The sequence below is a fragment of the Myotis nattereri genome (assembly GCF_964212035.1).
Source record: "Myotis nattereri genome assembly, chromosome: 6".
Taxonomy (NCBI): Eukaryota; Metazoa; Chordata; class Mammalia; order Chiroptera; family Vespertilionidae; genus Myotis; species Myotis nattereri.
This window is the reverse complement of record NC_138081.1, coordinates 24,712,050-24,737,682: the sequence shown is the minus strand read 5'-3', so window position 1 is coordinate 24,737,682 and position 25,633 is coordinate 24,712,050. Positions and strand designations below refer to the sequence as shown.

Genomic DNA, 25,633 nt, shown 5'->3' with positions numbered 1-25,633 from the left:
GTAATAGATATGGAGAGAGATACTTATGGAATAGAACCATAGTATAGAGAACATTGACCAGGATAAATATCTCAAATACCAACCATATTGTGTTTATTTCAATATACTTTTTTTCTGCATATTTTAATATCTCTAAAATTGAGACCCATCTAAAAATCAATGGAGTTTCTTAGTTTAATGGGTAATATTTCCTTATTATTGTTGTGTAAAATAATGCCAGTCTCATAATATGACATTTTTTATTCAATTAAATGCTTTTATAAGTCTAGTATCCATAATGGGGATAAACAGAGGTTTTAGAAGGAGAAGAGGGAGGACTAAAATAAAATCATTTACTAGGAGCAAAGAAATCTTTGTTTTTATAAGTTGTTATCTACCTATCACAATCCTGTCCTTTATATATATGGGAATATATAGCATGTATTACCTTATGCTGGTGTCAGTTGTGAATGTGTCTGCCTCATTCCCTAAAGTCCTTAAGAGTAGGACTATGTAGTTATCCTCTTTCTATTTCCCAGTGCTTGGCATGTGATAGAACTTTAAATTCATTTGTTCAAGTAAGTGCAGTCTAACAGCGTTGTTTTCTACAGAAAGAGCAGCAGATAGAATGTATGTATTGCAATAAATTTGTAAGGTACTTGATAGGAGTATATTCAGCTCTCTGATAAGAAACATTAACTTACTTGGGCTATTTGATTACTCTCTAATTCACTGATGCATTAATTTTCTGCATGTAGTAATTACCAAATCAGGAATTACTAATGAAGACATGAATTAAAATCTACTTCTCCAGGGCACCTAACAATGCCCAGTGGACCTAAAATATTTCTGAAAAATAAACATGTGCTCCAAGAGTAATTTGTCAGAATTAGCCTTGTTAATTGTCACACATGTGATATATATTTATAAAGGTCTCAATTTTCTAAATGTTTATAAAAACGAACACACTACTGCAACTGACACATTGAACATGGAAAACAGATGGTGTCAGAGTGATTAAATGTAAACACATCCATATCTTGTACAACGCCAGCATGAACAAATTTAGGAGTAGACTGAAGGTAACATAACCAGCATGGCTAAGTAGGTGATAGAGATGATAAATGATCAGTTCTAATATATGAAGAAAGAAAGACTCCACATCAATGTTAGCATTTTCAGTGTTCTCTGAATGATAGAAAAATTTATTTCAATCATCAAGAATGTGGTGGAAAAAAATTTCCAATCAAGGACTAGAGAAGACAAAAACTGATCATGAAATATACATAAGAAGGAGAGGTTTAGAAGGAATTGGACTTTCAAAGTGAAGGAAAATAAAAAAGAGATGAATTTCCAGTTATGGTGGCAGCATAAAGGCATATTTTATTCTATTCATCTTCCTGAAAAGTAACTAAACTATTAAAAATTTAAGAAATAGCCCTAACCGGTTTGGCTCAGTGGATAGAGCATTGGCCTGCAGACTGAAAGGTCCCAGGTTCGATTCCTGTCAAGGGCATGTACCTTGGTTGCGGGCACATCCCCAGTAGGACATATGCAGGAGGCAGCTGATCGATGTTTCTCTCTCATTGATGTTTCTAACGCTCTATCCCTCTCTCTTCCTCTCTGTAAAAAATCAATAAAATATATTAAAAAAAGAATTTTAAAAATAAAAACCCAAATGTAAAACCTCAATACTTTCTATCATTAGTAAACCAAGCAAACAGCTGTAATCCCAAATAACAACGGAGGAATAACAGAAATATACAGTTTTTTCTCTACCAAAGCAAGAGTAGATGCTGAGAAACAACAGTAAAATCCTTCCCCGCTATCTCCAACCTAAATAGGAGAAGTTTGCCCTTAAAAGTATATGACAGTCCAGGAATATCCCCTAATGAGGGCCAATAGCAGGTACACAGAAATCAAACTATGTCGGTCTGTTCCCATACAACCCATCGGAGTTCTGCTGAGGAAGAAATCACACTGGAAGTCCACTAGACTGCCAGAGTCCTGGCCAACCATCCAGGGGCAATGGCTGAAAGATAAAGCAAGGTGAAGCAGAGAAGAAAGGCAAAGAATCGCATATGACAGCAAAGATACCTGCAAGGGCTGTATTATGAGTCCCACCAAATGCTCCAGCTATGCACGAAGGGAAGAGTTGATTTGGCCAGAATGGGTCCAAGAATTGCACACTTCAATCAAAGCTGAGGAGTGCTTCAGCTCTCTTCTCCAAGTTTTGCTTACTCTATTTTTCACCAAAAAGCTGACCCATTTAAAGAAGAGTACCAAATGAGAACTAGCATAGAACATGTGCCAAAAAGTTTATTCTTTGACCAGAGAAAGCAGTATTTTATAGATCAGCATTGTGTTAGGTGGTGTGGCTACATCAGTGAATATTACAGATGCCTGTTCTCATGGAGCTTCAATCTAGTAGGGAGAAAAGACAATATACTATTAACATACTACAAAGCTAATAAATTAAGCATGTGTTAGAAAGTAATAATTGTTATAAAATTAATAGATGATGTAAGAGGGATCAGACATGCTGGAAGAGAGGATAGTTAGCTGTATTAAATAAGACAGTCAGGGTAGCTACACTGAACAGATTAGATCTGAATAAATACTCAATGAAAGCACAGAAACTAAGAAATTAGATGTCTGAAAGAGCATTTTAACTATAGAGAAAGACCCAGATGTGTGGGTTCCTGAAACATTAAAGGAACTAAAGCAGGAAGAACAGGCACAGATGAACAGAAATTGAGATCAGAAAATTGCTGAGGGTGCAGGCAGGCAGGTGGGGGAGTCCTCAGACCATGCAGGCCTTTGTAGGCCATTGTAAAGACTTTGGGTTTTGCTCCCATGGAACTGGGGAAGTAGTGCATGGTTCTGAGTAAAGAAGTAACAAGATCTGACTAGTGTTATAAAAGGAACACTCTCGTTTTTCTGTTGGGAATAGACTTTTGAGGGCAAATATAAATGAAGAAAGACCAGTTAGAAGCTACTTAAGCAGTTCATATACATAATATTGGGTAATGGTAGGTCAGGCAAGAGTTGTGGTAGTTTGAACAGTAAAAAATGGTTAGATTCTGGATATAAGTTGAAATAACAGTTTCTCACACATTGAAAGTGAGATTCAAGGAAAGGAATTTTGAGGATAATTTTCAGATTTTCAGCCAGAGCATATGGAAGGATGTTGTCATCAACTAAGATGGAGAAAGTTGGTATTGTTCAGCAGGTATAAAGGCAGGAATCAGGAGCTGAGTTTGGAAGTGCTGAATTTGATTCATTTATTAGGTACCTACATGGGGATGTCAAGAAGGCGATGGGATGCATAAGTCTAGAGTTCAGGAGAGAGATCTAGGCGGCAGATAAACTAGTAAATCCAGTTTGTGTCAGGTTTATATGGTTCTCAAAGCTGAGATGAGCTCAGAGACTGATGAGTTCATCAGAGAATGAGTGAGAATAGAAGGGAGAAAAGACCTAAAACTGAATATGGACACTCTAACATTAAGAAGTATACAAGTACAGGGAGGGGAAAAAACTAGCAAAGAACACTGAAAAGTCACAGCCAGAAAAGAAAAACCAGCAGGAAATGATGGGCAGGTGTGCATTCTGACAGATGACTATTGCAATGTGGAGGTCATTAATAACCTTGAAATAAATATTTTCATGAACAGGAGCAGGGAAATAAAAGTGTTTGGAGAGGTTTAAGAAGAAATGGATGGAAAAACATTGAAGAAAGTAAGGACAGACAAATCATGCAAGGAGTTTGCTATAAGAAAAGACCATGAATGGAGTGTGGAGAAGCAGAGTCAAGGGAAAGTTTTTATCATCATAATATCTGAGATATAATGGCATGCATGTATGTTGGTAGAAAAGGTTGATTATAAAGTAGAGAAAGGGAAATTGCTTCTGCACATCCTTAAATAGTGAAAAAGGTTGGTGTCCACACTACAGAAGGGGAGATTTAGGTAGGAGCATGGTGCTTCACATATGTAACAAGTAGAAGGAAGAACATCAGAGAGTTCATGCTGCGAGGTGGTATGAATGATACTTGGAGTTATTTCTGATGGCTTTAAATTATTTTGGTGAAATAGGATTCAAGATTATCAACTAAGAGCAAGGGGGTAGAGGTATTGGGGATTCAAGACAAAAGAAAAGGTTTTGAGATAATCACCTGGAATGGGACAGTAAACAGAATAAAAATCCAGAATAAAATTGCCTGGCAGTATTAAGCAACTACTTGAAATTTGTGGTTATAAATAAAAGTGAAACCAGCACACTTATTACTTTTTCTGGCTGTGTTCAGATGCACAACTACAGGTACGAAACAGGCTGATTTTAATTTAACCAGATTTGAGATTTTGCTAAGCCAATATGATCAATCAAGCAAGGGCAGAGGCGTCCAGGGCGTGTGGAAGTGATTATAATGAATCACCACAGATTTTTAACTAAATAACAAAGGGAGTGGCCATCAAGCAGAAGAGAGACAGTTAAGTGGTGGTCAGATTGAATGGAATGATTTATTGAAAGTATGTATGTGACTTAAGGACAGTTGAGGTCAAAGTAGTAGAGGGAGTGGACTGGAAGGAGGAAGTGATAGAGAGTAAAATGCAGATTAGAGATTAAATTTCTTTTTATGTTTTTCAACCCTCATTGGAGGATATTTTTCCATTGATTTTTAGAGAGAATGGAAGAGAAAGGGAAAGACAGGGAGAAATATAGATGTGAGAGAAACACTTCAATTGGTTGCCTCCTGCACATGCTCAGACCAGGAGCCTGCAACCTAGGTACATGCCCTTGACCAAAATTGAACCTGGGGCCCTTAGGTCCCCAGGCCAATGCTCTATCCACTGAGCAAAACCCACTAGGGCAGCAGTTCTCAACCTGTAGGTCGCCAACCTGTGGGTCGCGACCCCTTTGGGGTCGAACAACCCTTTCACAGGGGTTGCCTAAGACCATTGGAAAACACAAACATAATTACATATTTTTTTGTGATTAATCACTATGCTTTAATTATGTTCAGTTTGTAACAATGAAAATACATCCTGCATATCAGATATTTACATTACGATTCATAACAGTAGCAAAATTACAGTTATGAAGTAGCAACGAAAATAATTTTATGGTTGGACGTCACCACAACATGAGGAACTGTATTAAAGGGTCGTGGCATTAGGAAGGTTGAGAACCACTGCACTAGGGTAAAAGTGTTTTGTTTTGTTTTGTTTTGTTTTTAAAGTCAGGCAAAAGACACATGAATACTATACAGCTCAAAAGGAACTATTCAGGGAAACTGGAGAAGTCAGACATAGACTCAAAGAAGACCTTAAAAGACAACCAAAAGAAAGGGAAGAGAAAAAATGAAAAAACAAAAAACAAAAAACATTTCAGAGGCAAAAGCCCTTTGGAGAATGAATGCCAAATACTACAATAAATATTCAGAGATAGATAGGACCACATAGAGAAAATCATACACAATGAAATAATAAAGAATTATAAGTAATATTAAAATATTAAAGCAGATATAGATGATCCAGCATATGTATAATATATACTTTTTTAAAAAAAAAGTGAATAAAGCTAATTAAAGAAAAAAGAAAGATTAACATACGTATTTGAGTAGAAAAGATTATGTCACTTATAAGGAGACAAAACATCTGGATGGCCAGAGATTTTTCTGCAGGAAAACTCAATGCCAGAAACTCTGGAGCACTATTTAGAAAGTTTTAAAGGTTCTAAAATCCCAGGATTTTATACTTATTAAAGTTATTCCTGAATAAAAATAAAACAAATACTTTCACAAATGTGAAAGAAATTAGGTACCACAGGCATAAGATCCTGTCTTGATTAAAAATAAAATAAATAATGAAAATTAAATTCAAGAACAGAAAAGTGAGCATCAGTATTTGCTTATCATTGACTTTATTAATACATAAGAAATTATAAACTATGTATATTATGGTTTCAGAGAAGAATGCAAATTTTGTAATCCTTTGATATGTAAAAATAATATTACTAACACATATAAGGTATATGAGAGGAGGTGAGGTAGAAAAAGTGGAAGCATGAGGAATTTCTTCATCTTGTCTGTTAATAAATCAATATAACCTGAAATTGAAATATGAAGTTAAAAATGGGTTATTACTCCAACCACTAATTTTTACTATAATTTTTCTCTTAAGAATAAAATGTTCTTTTAGAAACTAGCATCTCTTGTCTTAAATTCAAGTAAAATAAATCTGAATATTAGTATTTTAAAATGCCACTATCCCATATTATCTTTCTATTTTTTATTTGTCTCTCTAACTTTTCAGGAGGAGAGAGAGAGAGAGAGAGAAAGAGAGAGAGAGGGAGACTTACATGATATGATTTCACCACCTGTTAATAATGATTTTGGGGGAATTTAATATGACAAAGTAAAAGTAAAATATCCAGTGGTTAAAAGAATATTGAAAAATTGGTATTCTTATATACTGCTGATGAAAAATTTAGCAAACTTTTTGTTGTCATAAAATTTTAAATACTTTAGTATCTCATTTTCCTGTTAAATACATCTAGTGATTTATCTAGCCATCTTTCTCTACAGCTCTATAATTAGGAGACATATAAAATTACTCCAAATTCTTGAGCCATGTTATCACTGAATAGTGAAATTACCTATTCTACATTAACTTGAAATGTATTTCAATTCTAAGATGCACATATTTTCACATCCATGAAATTAAGAAAAGCCATAATCAGTAGTTTCTTACATTCAATAAAATGTAATTTTATAGTGGAAATACCAGAGTATTTCAAATAAGGGAGGTATAATGTTTAAAGAGACTTCATAGAGGATAACTGTTCTACATACCTTGGAATTGACTCAGAGAGTTTCAAAGATCAGTAAGGAGAAAGTAATGATTTGGTTGTAGCAGAGGCTGCTTGTGTGTGGGTTCAATCAGATGAGAAAAGTGAGGGTCTGGGATGGAAACAAGACAAAATAATTCCCAAAATCTTATCAGTAGCTTTTCATTTGAATTGGAGTGAGACATTATGAGAACAGACTTGCAATAATATATCTCCCTTGCCCTTGGAACAGATTCTTAAGACACACTGCTAGTAGGTTAGAGACAGGAAATGGCCATTTTATTTTTTAACAGAATTTTAAGTTTCCTTTTCACTGAATTTTAAAATAGTAACTGAGGATTATTAAGGCTTAGATAATTTTTAATTTATATCAGACTGCCTCAATACAAAGCAGAATTTTGGTACCAAAATTCACTACAAACACTTTCTTTTAGTGTTCTTTTTTAAAGGTGTTAAATAAAGATTTTTAAGAATTGCCTTACCCAGTAAGTTTGACTGCATGTGTCCGAAGCTTTCGATATTTTTCTGATTCTTCATTTGCACTGGTCACATGTCTATATATCCCCGACTTATAATGGAAGAAGTCCTCATGGACTTGCATTATGGCTAAAATAAAACCCAATAGGAAAAAATGACACAGTTAAAAACATTAACTTTATAAACCTCCAGAAATTCTCACAAAACAACCAATGGGTAAATTGCCAGGAATAGAATTTAAGAAGCAATCTTGTAATACAGGCTAATTTTGATTCCTGCTTAATTTAATTGGTTGCAATATATTTTTTTGTTATTGTTGAACTTATTGGGATGACATTGGTTAATAAAATTATTATATAGGTTTCAGGTGCACAAGTCCATAATATATCATCTGTATATTGTACTGTGTGTTCACCAACCCAATTCAAGTCTTCCCTTCATCACCATTTATCCTCCTTTTACCCTAATTTGCCTCCCCGCAACTCCCTTTCCTTCTGGTATCACCATTCTGTGGACTGTCCATGAGTTTGGTTTTTAGTTTGTTTGCTCATTTTGTTTTATTGCTTAATCCCTTCACCTTTTTCACGAGGCAACCCTCCCCACCTCCCCTCTGACAGTAGTCAGTCTGTTCTCTATATCCATGAGTCTGTTTCTATTTTGTTTGTTAGTTCATCTGGAGAATATTATGGGAAGTGAAATAAGCCAGTCAGAGAAAGACAAGTGCCCTATGATTTCACTTACATGTGGCTGCAATATTTTCTTCTTCTAAGAACAACTTTTAGCTGTTTGAGTGTTACTTAAATTCACATTATACCTTTAAAACACCAGGTATTCTTAATTGACAGAGGCACTATTACGAGGAATTGAGTCTTTGCAGTGGAGGACCTTGGCACTTGGCTAGTGATTTGCGATTTCTCCATTAACCTTGTGCTTCACCACAAGCCTCTTACAACTCTAATTAAGCTAGCAGCACCGAGTGAGCCCAGCAAACCGGGCTTAAAGTAATTGTCCTTAATCCTTAGAAATAAATACAAATCTTTCCTTGGTGAGCTTGAATAGAAAGCAAACCCTTGGCAAAAGAATATTCTGACAAGATCCCAGCCTCCCAGCTCTGGAGAGCTGAGCCAATGTTGTATTCTTTAGAAAGTGAGAGCTTATGCTTTATAAAGCTCTCCTTCATTTCCTCACCTAGATTACTTCTTTTCTGTATTGTGGGCTTTGTTGAAGGGCTTGGGAAATTCAGAATGAAGACTTTAAACTTCTAGAAGATGTGAACTGAAAATATTTTTAGTTGGGGAAGATTGGTAAGCCCCTTCATAACTATGTACCCTGCTTGTCTATCTTAGTTTGACATGCATTTTACATAACATAAGCATTTGATAGCTACTAACATGAAGCTTCTATTCCAAGGTCAAATATCACTTTTTAATGTTCCATTTTCATTTTATTTTTAATGTTCCATGCCTTTTCTGATGCCGTTCAAATATTCTCAAAAGATGTTAAATTTTCTTTATCGACTTTATAAAACATTCCCATAAGTTTTTAAGAATTTATATAACTGTGCTCTATGCAGATCTTTGCTTTTGTTCTATTTCCATAACCTAAACTTATTTTTCATTCTACATATTGTAGAAAAATTCACACAGTGTTATTTAGTCAGCATTCTGTTGCCTTTTATAGCCTGTTTTATTGAGACTGGGGGGAAATGCAACAATGGGTAGACATCACTTCGCATCTATAGCAAGATGAGTCAATCAGCATTTATAAAAATGGGAAGATATTGTAAACTTTTTTCCTTTTTTATAGAACCACTAGAAGCCCTAGTGCACGGATTTGTGCACATTGGAAGGAAATTAATTAGAAGAAATATTTTAGAGGCCAGGGAGGGACTGTGGGAGATTGGCCAGCTGGGAAGGGACTATGGGAGGGCTCCAGGACGTATCAGGCTCATCTTGCCTAGTCTCAATCGGCCAGACCCCAGCAGCAAGCTAACCTACCAGTCAGAGCATCTGCCCCCTGGTGGTCAGTGCACATCAAAGCAAATGGTTGAAAGGTTGAACATTTAGCATATTAGGTTTTTATTATATAGGATATAGGATTAGTTTCTGTGGCTTTTCCAAACTCTGTTAACCATCATGAATAAAATATTCTTCATTGCAGAAAAAACACAGCCAACTAAAGAAAGCCATCAAAATGAACATGGAGGCAGCTCCTTTCTTCCATTCCTGACACCAAAACAGATTTGATGAACCCACAAACATCTAACTATATAAGCTACTGTAGTATAATTTTATTTTGAACCTGCAGCAAACTTATGCAGAATTATCATATGCTTGAGGGCAGGATGAAGCTTTCCTTCACTGTGCTCTGTCTTTCACTCCCGGCTCAGGCTGGCAGGAGATAGCTTCTCAACAAACATTTGTTCAATGGGGGTTGAATACTTTGCCTTTCAATTTTATTATTTTGAAATTTTACCTCTTTACCTTTGATTTGTTGTGTGAAATTTATGAACATTTAACTGTGTGACCATATAAGAAACCTAAGGTGTTCTGTTTTAAATAATTATGATCCCAATTTTTTTTTTTTGACATAGAGAGAGAACTTATGACGGTAACTAGATCTGAAGATTCAGAGATGGTTAAGTAACTTGCCTAAGGTCAGTTAAGTAGCCAATGTCAAAGTTTTATTTTTAAATTCATCCTTGATTTTACATGCCTCTGCTCTTCAAATTTGTCACACAAACTCCACTTACTTAATATATTTAAATTATACATGTATTGGCCTTCTCTTAGTAGAGCCAACCAAAATGACACAATTGTAAAGAAAAACATTTTTTCTATTCATTTGTTTCAGGTTTTGCTTAAGACCCAAGGATTTTAAAAACTAAAACATGTCCCAGGATATGTTTAGTGGAAGCTTCAGTTTCTCAATAAGTAGTAAGTGGTGATAACAATCAATACAAATTACTCCAACATAATTTTAAAATCCATGGTGCCTGCTAGATATTGAATCAATACTAATCAGGTCACCATTAACAGAAACAAGAACTGGCCAATAGTTCCTTAGGTGTATATCGAATATTTTAAATTTAAGCTTTGGTTTAATGTATTTGGTTCATCCCAGTACATTGATAATATATTTTGGGCCTTTTATTGTTCACAACCTATATTTCCACTTCAGATCTCACTAGATATGTTCTTCATGCCTTTCAAAGCAATTTCTTACAGAGAATATACACTGTGAATGTATCTTTAGCTATGCCATTGGCGAAAAATAAAACTCAATAGGTAAGCAGAGAAACTATGTATCAGAGATGATATCTTAAAACCAAAGTCAATGTACAGTAATTTTATTTACTGCTTACTATCTGTAACACAAATTGATCAAAATAGAAAGCCTTTTATAAAACACAAAATCCTACTGGCTTATTTGATTTGTTTTGAGTTTATAGAAAAATAAGTGTATCTACTTTATTTCTACTGCTAAACCTTGATTTTTTTAATCCATTTCCTGACCCATTTAAGCTGAAGGTGAGAAAATTTCTAACACTATGTATGAATTTTAAATAGGACTGAACAATTAAATGAGCTCCATTACTTAGCATTTTATGTTTGACTGTCTGCTTGGTTCATAATCATGTTGGAAAGATTTATCAGACTTTCATCAAATGTGTCATTAATATTTACGAATTAAATTTATGGATGAATCTATTTTTTAAATAAAATGACAACTAATGAAGTTATTATATGAGCATATTTCCCATGATTGCCCTGACCTTAGAACTGATGAACCCTTATGAACACTCTAAAAGTAAAAATTTTCTTCTTTTTATTAAGCTCTTTTTGCATGAGCTAAACTGTAATGTTCTTTATTAAAGGAATAAATAACACACAGCCATATTTCATCCAAGCATACCTTGAACTGGTCCATTGTGTATGATTTCTTTCATTATTTCAGTTTCCTAGAAGGAGAATTATCAATGAGCATTGTTATTGTTATCAGAGCATTCTAACCCCATTGTCTGGTATATAATGTCAGGTGTTGTACAATCAATCTAGGAGTTATACAATCCAATGTGCCTTGACCACCTGCCATTAATCAGGCTTTGAAATACTCACATGTGAGATGCCCCATTGATAAAGTTGCTAAAAACAACATGCACCCATTTATTTCATTGACTGTAACACTGAAAATAATGTTGGAATAGAGAGAAAATAATTATTTTTTATGGTCACAAAAATTAAGTTAAAACCATGTTTAATCATTGGCTTTTAATGCTATTTCCATTCTTTTGATCACAGGAGCGATTCCAGATGCATGTTCAGTGGAGTTCCTCAGTGCAGATTTAACATACAAATCTTGCTACCCACTGTGTAATGCAGCCCTCAGTAAAGAACCAGATTATTCATTCATCCATTGATCTATTCACAAATATCACAGAGCACATAGCACCGAAACTCAGGATAGAAACAAATAGTATCCCTGAATCTATCCTCAATGCATTTACATTTTGGTAGATGAGACAGACAGCAACATAAATGATAAGTTCTGTTACAGAGACAAGCTCAAAGTGCTATAGATGCAAACAAGAAAGGGAAATTAATCCTACCTAGGAGTCAAGAAAACCTCACAGAGAAAGTAAAGTTTTGACCTGGACCTTGACACATACCTAGTATGTGGGATTTTACCAAATGGAAACAGGTGGGAAAACCATTTGAGTAAGAGGAATAACCACTTGGCTAAGTAGAGAAGCATAAGTGAGCATGGAGTATCTAGGAAGCAGACAGTAGACCTTATATCAGGAGCAGTATGAGTGGGTGGAGGGGTAGATGCTGGCCAGACAAAAGGCTGTAAAAGCAGCAGGTCAGAACCAAATCATGAAAGCCTGTATGTCGTGGTAAGAATATTGGACTGTATTTCACAGGTAACTGAAAGACAGTGAAGGTAAGATATTCTGAAAGTGAGAAGGTCTGGATAACACTGATACAATAGAAGAAAATTTGCCAGTGCTATTATCAGGAAAACTAGAATCCAAGGGCATCTTTTGCCCATTACAGCTATGTCTACTTTAATTATTTTGTGGAGTAAGGCAAAGAATTGATAAAATGAGCTACGACCATAAATAAAAAGTCAGTAATAAAGGTTTAATTTAGTTTTTGCTTGTCACGTATATTAAGTAATTAAAACATAATTTAAAAACTCTATTTCCATGGGCATTTTTAAATGTAAGTCAATCATCTATACTGCTCACATTATAAAGATCAGAAATCATACCCAAACTGGAAATTTTTAATGGTCACCTTAAGAATATCAGAAATTATACCTGAAAACATAACATTATCTTAAAATGTATAGGTTTAAATAGTTTTTAGATAGCTTTAATAACAGTAGAGCTATATATATTTTTTGAGCAAGTAAACCACTGTTAATTCTTGACATTCAGACTTACATTAGAAGAGACTCTGTATGGAGGAGAACATTGGTAGATCCTATTAGATTTCTCAATGTTGTTGGGACATGGCTTTGTGGCATGCCGTTTTCCCCGCCCATCAGACCTACTTGCCATGGCACAGGCATTATTGGTAGCATTTTGGTCCTTGAAAAGCGGATAGCATGCATGGGATACCAGTCTATTAGGAACAAGCAAAGAAGTAAACGTAATACTTAGGAAAATGCCGTAACACCCTATCTATGTGCAACTTTACTGAAATAAACATTCTGATGCTTACATGTGTAACTTTCAAAATGTTGACTGATTCTAAAGAGCAGTTCACTGACATTACACTCTCCCCTGCCCCCTTTTTCCTTCATTATACTTTTTAAAATCTTGCTTCAAACCACTTTAATAAATAACTCTATCTACAGTATAGAATTTCCCAAGGATGAAAAGTGACTGTCAATAAAATCTGTGGTGATATTAATAGGGGAATTACTTCATTCTGCATCCATAATCATAATGCAGAAGAGCCAAGTTTAATGTAAAAAAGACAATAAATTTTATTATATTTAGATGGGGTAGTCTGATAAAGTATATGTTTATATAAGGGTATTTTTACATTTTTATTAAGTTATAGGTAACTTCTCATAAGACTTCAACTATTATTTGTGGCTCATGATACTTTGAAGAAATAGTATATGCTAATATAATTTTTTAAGTTAATAAAGTAGAAAGTTATCTGAATTACACAAAAGGTAAAGAAAACAATTTTAATCATCTCTAATTTTGAAACTGAACATAAAAAAGTACAAATTATTTGGCTCCAAATCTAACATAATTCATTGATTAGAGAAACAGATGGTAAGAAAAATAAAACAATTGGTTTTATAGATATTCAATGTTGAATTGGCCATATAAGTATAAATCGGTTTAGTTCAAGAAAATTCAATAGTGTTCAATAGATTAAGGAAATATGGGCAAAGAGAGTAATGAAAGCAAAGCCATTAAAAACCTAACCACTTCAAAAGGACAACTTGTATTAAATGGGATAATGAGTGCAATCCACTGAATTGTGTTCCCCCAAATTCACCTATTAAAGCCCTAATCCCCAATTTGATGATATTTGGAGATGGGACCTTCCAGATATAATCAGCTATAAAAGAGGTGAACAGAGTGGAGTTCATAATGGGATTAGTGTTTATATAAGAAGAGGAGCAGACAGGAGAACTCTCTCTCTCTCTCTGCCCTTTGAAAACATAGTGAGAAGGTAAGCCAGGAGAAGGGCTCTCTCCAAAAACTGAATTGGCTACACTTTGATCTTGGGCTTCTCAGTCTCCAGAACTCTGAGAAATTAATGCTTATTGTCTAAGATACCCAGTCTATGGTATTTTGTTATGTTAACCTAAGCAGACTAACACAATGAGATTTAATTGGATCTCAATGATCATTTATATTTTTAACCCCCTAAAGGACTGTAATTTTTTATTATAATACAAAACAGAAGCCAAACAAACACTCATACATCAGACGAGTATCAGCCCAAGTAGTCCATTAGTCCATTCTAAGCACTACCTTATTAGGCAAAACATGTGAAAAGAAATTTTTAAAAGAAATTTTTTGCCACTGCTCAATATCTGACCCCCACTCTTTCAGAGCATATATTGTATATGTTGTATAGCAGGTCCAGAGTACTCAGTGAATGAGGGGAAAAAAGGTGAGCAATACATATGTCTACTACTAGATATCACCTGCAGTTTACATAGCCAAATAATTCAGCTCTTAAGTAGATGAGCTCTCAAAGTAGGTTATCAGGGTACATGAGAGTAAAAATGCAAACTGTCTTTCTTCATCAAATGGAATGGAGACAATTAATGATATTGATGAATAGAGGCAATTGTAAATTACTTCTTTATTTTATTCATCTGATTCTAAACCTGATTTATCTGACATCTATTCATCTACCTTGTAACTGAAAGGTTCAACAGATGTATCAGCGATATCAATTACTCTCTCTCTCCATTTGGCTCAGAGCAACAAAGAAGGCAATGCTTATTTGAGTCTTCCTACTAATTTAGCTAGAAAGCATACATTCTTCAAATAATTGTTTCTAATAGTTTATAAACTCAGCAGATACCAAATATAGCATACATTTATATAGATGTATCATATATATTTGTACATTTTGGGTAAAAATTTGAACCATAATTTTATTTCTTATTCTAACCTTAAGTAGCCCTCATAAGAATTCTAGAAATATATGTTGGGCAGCTATTTACCCACGTTTTCTCAGGTACCACCAAGCCCTATCGATGCTTCCACTGTTGCATCCATGGCGATTCTTGGGACAGCAAGAAATCAAATTCTGAGGAGACAGATTGGCTGTGTATCGACCCTTAGACTGAATTGCTATTCGGTCAGCAGCCACACCTGTTTCAAATAAAACATTGATTAATATTCAAATGGCACATGGAATTTCTAATAATTTACATACCCTTTTTAATTTGAAGACTAAACTAGTCTTCTAAAATTTATGTAATTTAAAATTAAGGCAAAATTGTATTAATATATTTATGTATTCCAATAAGTTCACTGTGTCATAATTTCAGCCATAAGTTTTATGTGATTTTGGTATTGCCCCATTGTCTTATCAACTTCAAAGACTTTCCTAGTTCCTTGTTTCTTGCATGTTCTATTTACTTCTGAATTTTTCATTAAGAAGTCTGTCAAATGAAACTCCTCATGGACCAAGGCTGTATGTTACTGACATTTGTATACCCTGCACCTAGAACAGTATCTTAAATATAGTTATGGATAATTATATATTTTTTGAAATGAATGTAACTAAACTAAGGAAATCAGAAAAACTGATTATAGAAATATTAATTGGAAATTCATCTATGTTAATCTGATATAGTGGAATAAATCAAATTTCTGGGTTTTTTAACTGGTATCTAGTTTAACTGCCTGTAAGACCATTCTTAAATTAATCCAGACTAATATGACTCTATCTGATAAAATATCTAAAAGTTACACAGCACACTTTTATGCTTATAATATTCTCAAAAATCATGATCCTAATCTTATTTCAGTAGATGTGGAATATATATATATATATATATATATATATATATATATATATGCCTTTTATTATTGAAACTTACAGTCTTCTGTTTAAATAATTTCCTAGCTTGGCCATCATGAATCAATTTATCCCTTTTCCCAATACATATTTATTGACCACCTACTAAATGACAGATGTAATATATGATAAGACACAGAGAGTCATAACTAATCAACCAGTACCGGAAAACTATACATGTTTTCATTTTGATCATGCTACCATGATAAACGAATATAAGTAATGAGATCATGAAAATAATTGGGGAGGATGCCATTTTGGTACACACTGTTTGTTGTTGCCTGGTATAGTCTCAGTCTAGATATTTAATCTCTTACTTTTAATAGAAGGCAGCAGAGCCATAGCCTTTCTTCAAACCATCTAATTTTCTCAGAAAAAGTTATCATTTCTGCTCATTAAAACTGTCTGGGTACTAGAACCCTTCAAAATGCTAACTTAGAATTATTCTAAAATAATTTATTTTGAAATGATTCATTTACATATGCATTTCTGTACATACATGGCTTTTATGTAACTACAGCATATGTACATCTCCATAGTAAAATTGCTGGCGCATTTCAGTTGCTCAATATGTGTTCCCAACTATTATTGTGTTAGGAGATATTTCATAGGAACAAATGACATTATACTACCTTCTCTGCTATCCTCAAGAAAATAGTTCCCTACTTCGTAAAAGAAAATAGAAATCCTTTGATGCTTTGACTTTCAGTACAAGGGTTCAGAATCAAATATAATTTTTTGAAATGTAGAGAAAAGAATATTCAAGGAGTCAGAAACTTGACTTCAATGGTAATTTTTGCTTGGCTTTCGGCTCTGGGTGAATCACTTTATCTATATGTGCCTCTTATAAAACCAAAGACTTAAAAAAGTTGACCTATAAGATTCCTTCTAGCCCCCTGAATTTGGAGATTTCAACTAAAGGACAAATATTTTAAATTCAGATGGTATGCAATATGTTGCTCTTATGTAGACATTTCTGAATCTCAGTGAAGGTTTAATCCAAATTCACTAGAAATACTTAGAAAAGGTCAGAAGATTAAAGAATGACTCAGTTCAACAAATTGTTTTTCACTCTGTTTGAAGACTTTCATTGGGCTTTACCTTTGAGACACACACTATTATTTTCTCTACTTATTTTATTCTGTCTCCAAATTTGACTTGTATCATCCCCACCATTTCCAACTCCTTCACATCTTCAGCCTCTGACATCTTGCTAGAATTTTATTTGACTAAATAACTACTGATTTATATATGTAAATATTTTAATGTCTTATTTATTCCATTTTACAGCCTCTTTTAAACACAATTTTTGTCATTTTAACTACTACTTTCTGATAGAATTTTCTAGATCTTCACAAGAACCTAGTTTCTTCTTTTATTAACACATTAAAAAAATTATATCATCAGCCTGGTTTTCCATGCGGAATACACAGGACACAAAACTGTGTCCTCTAAAATCCAGAATGTGTTGAAAACCCTCTCTCCATTGTTTTGGGGACAAATGCAGACTTAGTCCTGTACTGAGGCCTTCTGTGGGTCTGTGACCTAGGGACCCCAAAACACACTGTCTAAATCAGCCGAGCACGTTTACTCTCAGCATTTCACCACCGACATCTGTCCTAAGACATCTTCAGAAATACTGGTCTAACCTAAAGTTAAAGTAGAATGCTTAGATATCACCTAGGAGGTGTACTACATTAGCCACATGAACACAAAATGACAAATGATTTATCTGATTAAATCTCTCCCATCCATCTGGAACAGGGCTTAAAGAGATCCCCATGTGGATCCCTACTGCAGTGAGGACCAACATCAGATAGCCAGGGAGCTAGTAGGCAGTAGCATAAACAAAGGGAGCCACTCCAGAGGTGCCCTTGGCTACTGGCATTATTTCTAGAACAAACTAGCTGATACCTACACAATGAAGCAATGTTATTCACACAAAAATATCAGCACTTTCCTGTCCTAAAAAATGCCCCTCTTCAGAGCTGGCTCCTCTAAGAGCCTAGGTACTTATTTCACAATGCTCTCGGTGCTTAGCCTGTTTTCGAGTACTCTTTTGTAATTACCTTTAAAGCTTAGAACATAGTTTCTTGATAGCAGCCAGTAAGTATTATGTTAGTGTATTTAATTGCTGGAGTACAGCAAACACTCCTTTGAGGACAATTTGGACACCAAATCTTGGCATTAACTTGAGTGTTGATTTACTGGACTTCTGAGCTTATAGGAAACTCACTACAAAAGATGTATTGTTACACTTTTGAATGATCAGCAACACTAATTTGAGAGTTATTCTTATTAAAAGACCAGTTATATTACTTTGGACTCAGAACCTATATATTTGTTTTTATCTAAAATGAAATCAAACTCATTCAATCCACTATCAGTTCATTCTGTTCTTGCTTTATATCAAATTAGTTTACCAATTTAATATATTTTTGAAAATATTTTTAAAATAATTTTAAAATGATAAGGATATGCATATATATATATATATATATATTAGTATTATATTATGAATGAAAAGGAACCTTACACTCCTCTTACTATCTGTCCTTAAATCAAAGGACAAACAAATAGGCAACTTTTTTTTGTTGCTCTTTCGATTTACTCTCTATTTAAGATAAACCCTACAGACCAATTTTCAGAGTAAAATGGATTTTTATATAATGTTCAAGTTGCTTTCTCTGAAGAATAAGATTTTATTTTAATTCACCAAATATTAATATTTACACATTCTAAATTTTAAAACCTTTTAATTACTGTCCCAGGATCTAGAGTCAAAGGGAGAATTTATAAGGAATTAATTAAAATGACTTCATTACTTGCAGTGGAAAAAGCCCATGATGCAGCACAATTTTTTTGATCCAAAGGGCCATGAGTCCATCCAGGCCATTTGTAAGAAGCAACAAAAAACTCTGGAAGATCCGTTATTGCCGCTAAGGGAGCCTAGGGAATAAGAAGAGGCAGACGTGTCAGGCTGTTTCAAATGTACCCCGGTAATCATTATAATAAAATTCCATGTCCTTTTATAACATTTGTTATTGTATTTATTTTGTACATTCAAGTTTTCTCAATGACATCCCTGAAAAGCATTAGTTATGTACAATTTCTAATCCACATATGTTTAAAATGGAAATTCCATGTGGGGAATCATAACAGTAAAAATCCTAACAATAATACACAGAATGCTTTTTCTGGGTTACCACACAGTACAATAATTATGTTTGTCATCTTAAATCAGAGCTTTGGTCATCCTTGTGAAAGATTGCATGGTGCTATTTAAATTTGAGCTCACAAATTATGTTTACTTTTATGTCTCTCCTATGTTGGAGAATGTGTATGATTCTACATGAAATTAATTTTGAAACAATGAATTTGTGGCAACTATTCATTAACACGCTTGGAACCCAAAGGAACATGATTTTTACACCAGTTATTAAGAAACAAAAGTGGGACAAATTGGTTGACATTTATAAAACCTTTGAAGATTAAAAGGACTTTGGGAAGTGTGTAATGCCAAACATACAATACCATTATGTCTTAAGAGCACATGTTAAAGTCCTGACAGAGTCAATTTTCAGCTGCTACCTTTCCAAGAAAGCAAATTAAATTTTATAGACCTTGCTCTGTTCATGTCATTCAGAGAAAATCTAAAACACGATGCCCTGTTCTTTGCCAAACTTTTCTAAAGAGTGATGTTTCGCTTCCATAAATAATCAGAACTCAAACCAAATAAGGATTTGTCTATTATTTTTCATCAGTTATGCATACATACATAAGTACTGTCCCAAGATCCAGAGTCAATGACTCAGACCCATGCATCATTTTTGAGACTGCTTTAAATTTTTTTAAAGTATTTTAATACTCAATGTTTTCTTTTGTCTTCTCATTAGCTCTAACAGCAGAGCAAATATTATTCATTCTATTTCATGAATGAGGAAATATATTTTTTAAAATTAAATGCCATGCTAAGGCCTCTCAGTTAAAGAAGAGATAACCCTGCCCTAACTGGTTTGGCTTAGTCGATAGAGTGTCGGCCTGCGGACTGAAGGGTCCCAGGTTCGATTCCAGTCAAGGGCATGTACCTTGGTTGTGGGCACATTCCCAGTAGGAGGTGTGGGGATGTGCAGGAGGCAGCTGATCTATGTTCTCTCTCATCGTTGTTTCTAACTCTCTATCCCTCTCCCTTCCTCTCTGTAAAAAACCAATAAAATATTTTTTTTAAAAAAGAGATAACCCTGAAACTAGACCCAGGTTCTAGAATTCTTAACACTATGCCCCATCTAGCATTTCCCTACTATATTAGGAATACACAGAAACTTTGCAAAGAAGTAAAATGTCTATATTTAAACATTTTGTAATTGTGCACTGATCCAACATCTTACAAACAAAATTACTTCTGATAAGTATATAATACCTTTACAGACTACAGTAGCCCTAGCCAGTTTGGCTCAATGGATAGAGTGCCGGCCTGCGAACTGAAAGGTTCCCATGTTCGATTCCTGGTCAAGGGCACATGCCAGGGTTGCAGGCTGAATCCCCAGGAGGGGGCGTGCAGGCAGCAATCTATGATTCTCTCTCATCATTAATGATTCATTCTCTCTCTCTCTCTCTCTCTCTCTCTCTCTCTCTCTCTCTCTCTCTCTCCCTTCCTCTCTGAAATCAATAATATATTTTTTAAAAGACTACAGTAAAATTGAAAATGCACATGTCTGCTTAAAAATGTATCCCACAAAATATTTATAAATGTAAAATTTAATGAGAAAGTTCAGTTTTTATTTAAAGAATTGTTATTACCTGATAAAAAGAGTTATTAAATCTTGATTTCCATTACTACAAACACTGCTGTTTAGATGATGGAAGAAAAGGACAGAAAACATTGAACAGATCACAGTGGAGTGCCTGCATAGTAACTAGAAGAGCAGTATCACAGATATCCAGCTGATTTTAGCATACTAAGCCAGTAGATTAACCACACTGCAAAAACTAATAGTTTGAGAATAAATTTATTGCTTTGAGTAGATAGTGTCAGAGATATTGAACCACTCTCCAAGGGAGTCTTTTTATGGACAGAAATACAGTAGTCCATCCTTATCAGTTGTTTTGCTTTTTGCAATTCTGGTCACCCAAGGTCAACCATGGTGGGAAAATATTACATGGAAAATTCCAGAAATAAACAACTCATAAGTTTTAAATTGCATGCTGTTCCGAGTAGAGCCATGAAATCCTGCATTGTCCTGCTCCATTCTAACTGTGCTGTGTATCACCCCTTTATCTAGTATATCCATGCTGTATACTTGCCCCTCCCATTAGTCACTTAGTAGCTATCTTGGTAATCAGATCAGTTATTAGTGATAGAGGGACGACATTCACATAACTTTTATTAGAGTATTAGAGGCCCAGTGTACAAAAATTTGTGCACTCGGGGGAGTGGGTCCCTCAGCCCGGCCTGTGCCTTCTCACAGTCTGGGACCCCTGGGGGGATGTCCACCTGCTGGCTTAGGCCCGCTCCCTGGGGGACCAGGCCTAAGCTGCAGTCGGACATCCTTAGCGTTGCTGAGGAGGCGGGAGAGGCTCCCGCCATCACTGCTGTGCTGGCAGCTGGCAGCCTGGCTTGTGGCTGAGCAGGGCTCCCTCTGTGAGAGTGCACTGACTACCAGGGGGTAGCTCTTGCATTGAGCGTCTGCCCCCTGGTGGTCAGTATGTGTCATAGTGACCAGTCATTCCCAGCTGTTCTGCCGTTAGGGTCAATTTGCATATTACTCTTTTATTATATGCCTGGTGCATGGGTGGGGGCTGGCTGGTTTGCCCTGAAGGGTGTCCCGGATTAGGGTGGGGGTCCTGCTGGGGTGACTGGCCAGCCTGGGTGAGGGGCTGAGGGCCGTTTTCAGACTGGCCATACCCCCTTCAGGATGGGGGTCCCTGCTGGAGTGCCTGGCCAGCCTGGGTGAGGGGCTGAGGGACATTTTCAGGTTGGCCAGACCCCCTTCAGGGTGGGGGTCCCTGCTGGGGTGCCTGGTCAGCCTGGGTGAGGGGCTGAGGGACATTTTCAGGTTGGCCAGACCCCCTTCAGGGTGGGGGTCCCTGCTGGGGTGCCTGGTCAGCCTGGGTGAGGGGCTGAGGGCTGTTTGCAGGCTAGTCAAGCCCCCCAGCAGGGACCCTCACTTCTTGAGGGTGTGGCCAGCCTGAGTGAGGGGCTGATGGCTGTTTGCAGACTGGCCACAGCCCCTTCAGAGTGGGGGTCCCCTAGGGTGCCTGGTCAGCCTGGCTGAGGGGCTGATGGCTGTTTGCAGGCTGGCCACAGCCCCCAGCCACCCAAGCTCACAGCTTTCAGGTATCTGGGATTTATTTATATTCTATAATTGAAACTTTGTTGCCTTTAGTGGAGGCCACAGCCAGCCAGGGCTGGAGGGAAGCTTGGCTTCCTCCATCACCGGGGCAACCAAGCCTTCTGCTTGCTCCAGCTCCGTGGCTGCCGGCCACCATCTTGGTTGGGTTAATTTGCATATAGTCGCTCTGATTGGCTGGTGGGCATAGCTTGGGATGTAGCAAAGTTACAGTCAATTTGCATGTTTCTCTTTTATTAGATTAGATATTGTCATAAATTGTTCTATTTTATTGTTAGTTATTTTTGTTAATCTCTTGCTGTGCCTAATTTATAAATTATTGTTGGTATAGTTATAGTTTCAGGCATCCACTGGGGGTCACAGAACATATTCCCTATGGATAAAGGGGGACTACTGTACACATTTCTTATTCAATCTTCATACCTTCCAATGTTATTATTGGCTTATAGTGGGCTTTTAAGCATTTACTAGTATAATACTATGTAGCCTCAAGTTTCAAAAAAATAGATGTCAGTTATTTTGATTTATTACTTTATAATCCCTATTAAATAACAGCTAGGATATTTCCCTTCTCTGTTGAAGCAATAAAAATATAAACATTACTTCAAACATACTTCAGCAGGACTGAGTCATTTAGAATTTGACTTCTACATTCTAAAGCCTATCAGAGAGCTTTGTGTATGGGATGTATTCAATACATACCTGGTAATAATAAGAAGATACCCACCTATCTATCTAGTAGATTTAATCCCTTTAAAAAAATCAGTTTTCTTCTGTGGGCACATTAATCATCATCATCATCATCATCATCATCATCATCATCATCATAAACCAGATGCATTTTTTTGCTTTTATTAATTATTGTTCAAAAATAAAAAAATCTAAATGACTAACCCTTCTCAATACACTAAGCAATAGAGAAACAATAAGCAAACTAACATTTTTATTTAAAACATTTTTACCAACCCACTAAGCCAGATCAACTTATCAGGATCACCTATTAGATCTTTGAAGATATTTTACTACTTATTTAATATTTCTTTTCCAAAAATATAAGCCCATACAATTTGAGGCCCAATAGGCATATATTACCTTACATTGTTATTTGCCTGATGGTATCAGAAAATCTATGTATAAAAGGCTAATATGCTAAGTGTCCATCCAACCGGTAGCTATGCCATGCACTGACCACCAGGGGGCAGGTGCTCAACACAGGAGCTGCTTAAGCTGCAGTGACTTGGCAGCTGTGGTTCTCGGGTGATGCACCCTGAAACCAGACAGGAGGGAGCCCAATTCCTCGCGGAGCTTCCTGATTTCATCTTCAGCAGTGGGTTATGTTGTTGCTGGGGCACTGTGGGCCCTGAATCTGGTTTACTACACAATTACATTTGTGTTCCACATCCTATACAACAGCAACTTTGCTGAGTGCCCTCTTACACTCTGGGAACCTCTGGAGGGACCCCGCTCAATCCACAGATGCCCTTCGAGCCATGGCACCACCACAGGTGCAGCCGGTTGGGGAGGGACCGCAGGAGGTTGGCTCTAGGGTGATGGCGAACCTTTTGAGCTCCCGTGTCAGCATTTTGAAAAACCCTAACTTAACTCTGGTGCTGTGTCACATATAGAAATTTTTTGATATTTGCAACCATAGTAAAACAAAGACTTATATTTTTTTGATATTTATTTTATATATTTAAATGCCATTTAACAAAGAAAAATCAACCAAAAAAATGAGTTCACCTCTGACACATGTTATAGGTTCGCCATCACTGCTCTAGGGTATGTCCGGCCCATCTCACCCAGTCCCACCCTGCCAGCCACCTTCTAATTAATTTCCTTTCAATGTTCATGAATCCTTGCATTGGGTCTATCATCTGATATAATGAACACAGAGAAAATTTTATATCTCATTATATAATTGCTATGTTTACATTAAATTATTACATCATTTCTCTGCAAAGTGAATCATTCTAAGACCTTATAAATAAAGGTGTTACAGAATAACAGCTTTCAGGTATTGGTAATAGAGTCTAGCTTCAATGAATGATATGTTTGTTTTTTGTCAAAGGATAGAATCAAGAGATTCAGCTAGGAGTGACAAAAATTCCAAAATGACAGTAGTATAAATAGATAATATATTTTAACAAGACTCACACTATTACATATGGGCATTTTAATTCTTTTAATTATAATGCTGAAAAAAATTCAGTCATAATCTAATTATATTTCCAATTGAACAGTAGTCAAATTTAAGTCTAAATTTGAACAGTCTCCCTATTTCAATATTTCCATTTAGAAATTAGTGATTAAAGATATTGTGAACAAATATAAAAGCTAAATTCAATGGTTAACACTGGAGAACTTTTTTACAGTAGTTCCTGCATTTAATTCAATCAAAATCTCTGAAAGAATAATGGAAACAGTCACAGAGCAGCCTGAGAGCAAACTAATCAAATTCAGGACATTCCAGAAGCTCTTACTATGAGCCCATATCTACACAGTATTGACTATGTGAATCATTCCCTGTAGCTCTAGTTGCACTTTCCCCCACTGAAATTTGGATAATCAGAGTGGCCCGAGAATCAAAAGAAGGAAACAGGGAATGTCATTCTGTTCTGACCTTCACAATCCAAAGCCATGCATACCAAGACATTTCTTCTAAACTATTTGATGTTGGAGAGGAAAGGGCTAATATTCTGGCTGCTAATGGCAAAATGAAGTTTTCATCTTTAACAATAGTTGCCTTCTGAAAGAGTTGTGCTTTGATATTTCTCTAGTTTCTATTTATAGAGTGGTTTTTAAATGATCTACTTCTTATAAATATGTATATTTAGGGATCACACTATAGCAGGTAGTGCTAGCTCCCCAGTCCTCCCCGCTTCATAAATTTTCCTTTCATTCAGAGCAATAACAATTTTAGCTCCATGCATGAAAGCTTAGAAAAATTACTCCATTCTCTAGCCCCCCTTGGCGACTAGGTGTGGCCACATTACTAACTTCTGGCATAAGGGTTGTAACACCAAGTGCCACTGGAAGTGTCTGAGAACTTTCCTTAACAGACATCTGGCACTTTACTTTTACACCTTTTTATTTATCTTAACTGACAAATAACTTATGTGAAAACTGCCAGGACAATGCTATATTCACTGAATCCAGGACATCCTCAAATGTAAGACACATCCCAATTTCAGAGGGTAAAAGTGTAGAAAATATTCATTTAGAAATTGATGAACAATGATATTCCCTAAAATTTGTTTCTTAGAATACTAGTGTTGAGTTATGTAACTAATAATTCGAAAATAAGGATTTAATTAATCCAACAGTTCTGAGAAACACTGATTTTAAAATTAAATAAATTGAAAATTAAATAAATTTTGTCTTCACTGTAATATGTTTTTTTAA

General features: G+C 35.6%; 1 protein-coding gene across 4 annotated transcripts in view; it reads right to left on the bottom strand.

The window, feature by feature from the left end:
• TINAG (tubulointerstitial nephritis antigen) overlaps window positions 1–25,633 on the bottom strand; it is a 73,911-nt gene that overhangs the window by 24,894 nt on the left and 23,384 nt on the right. For all 4 annotated transcript variants that reach the window (XM_081093531.1, XM_081093534.1, XM_081093532.1 and 1 more), the window contains 5 exons: window positions 18,707–18,830; window positions 15,019–15,169; window positions 12,755–12,935; window positions 11,221–11,266; window positions 7,311–7,434 (listed from right to left, as the gene is read on the bottom strand). In XM_081093531.1, the coding sequence (XP_080949657.1) occupies window positions 7,311–7,434; window positions 11,221–11,266; window positions 12,755–12,935; window positions 15,019–15,169; window positions 18,707–18,830 (626 nt within the window). The remainder of the gene's footprint in view (window positions 1–7,310; window positions 7,435–11,220; window positions 11,267–12,754; window positions 12,936–15,018; window positions 15,170–18,706; window positions 18,831–25,633) is intronic.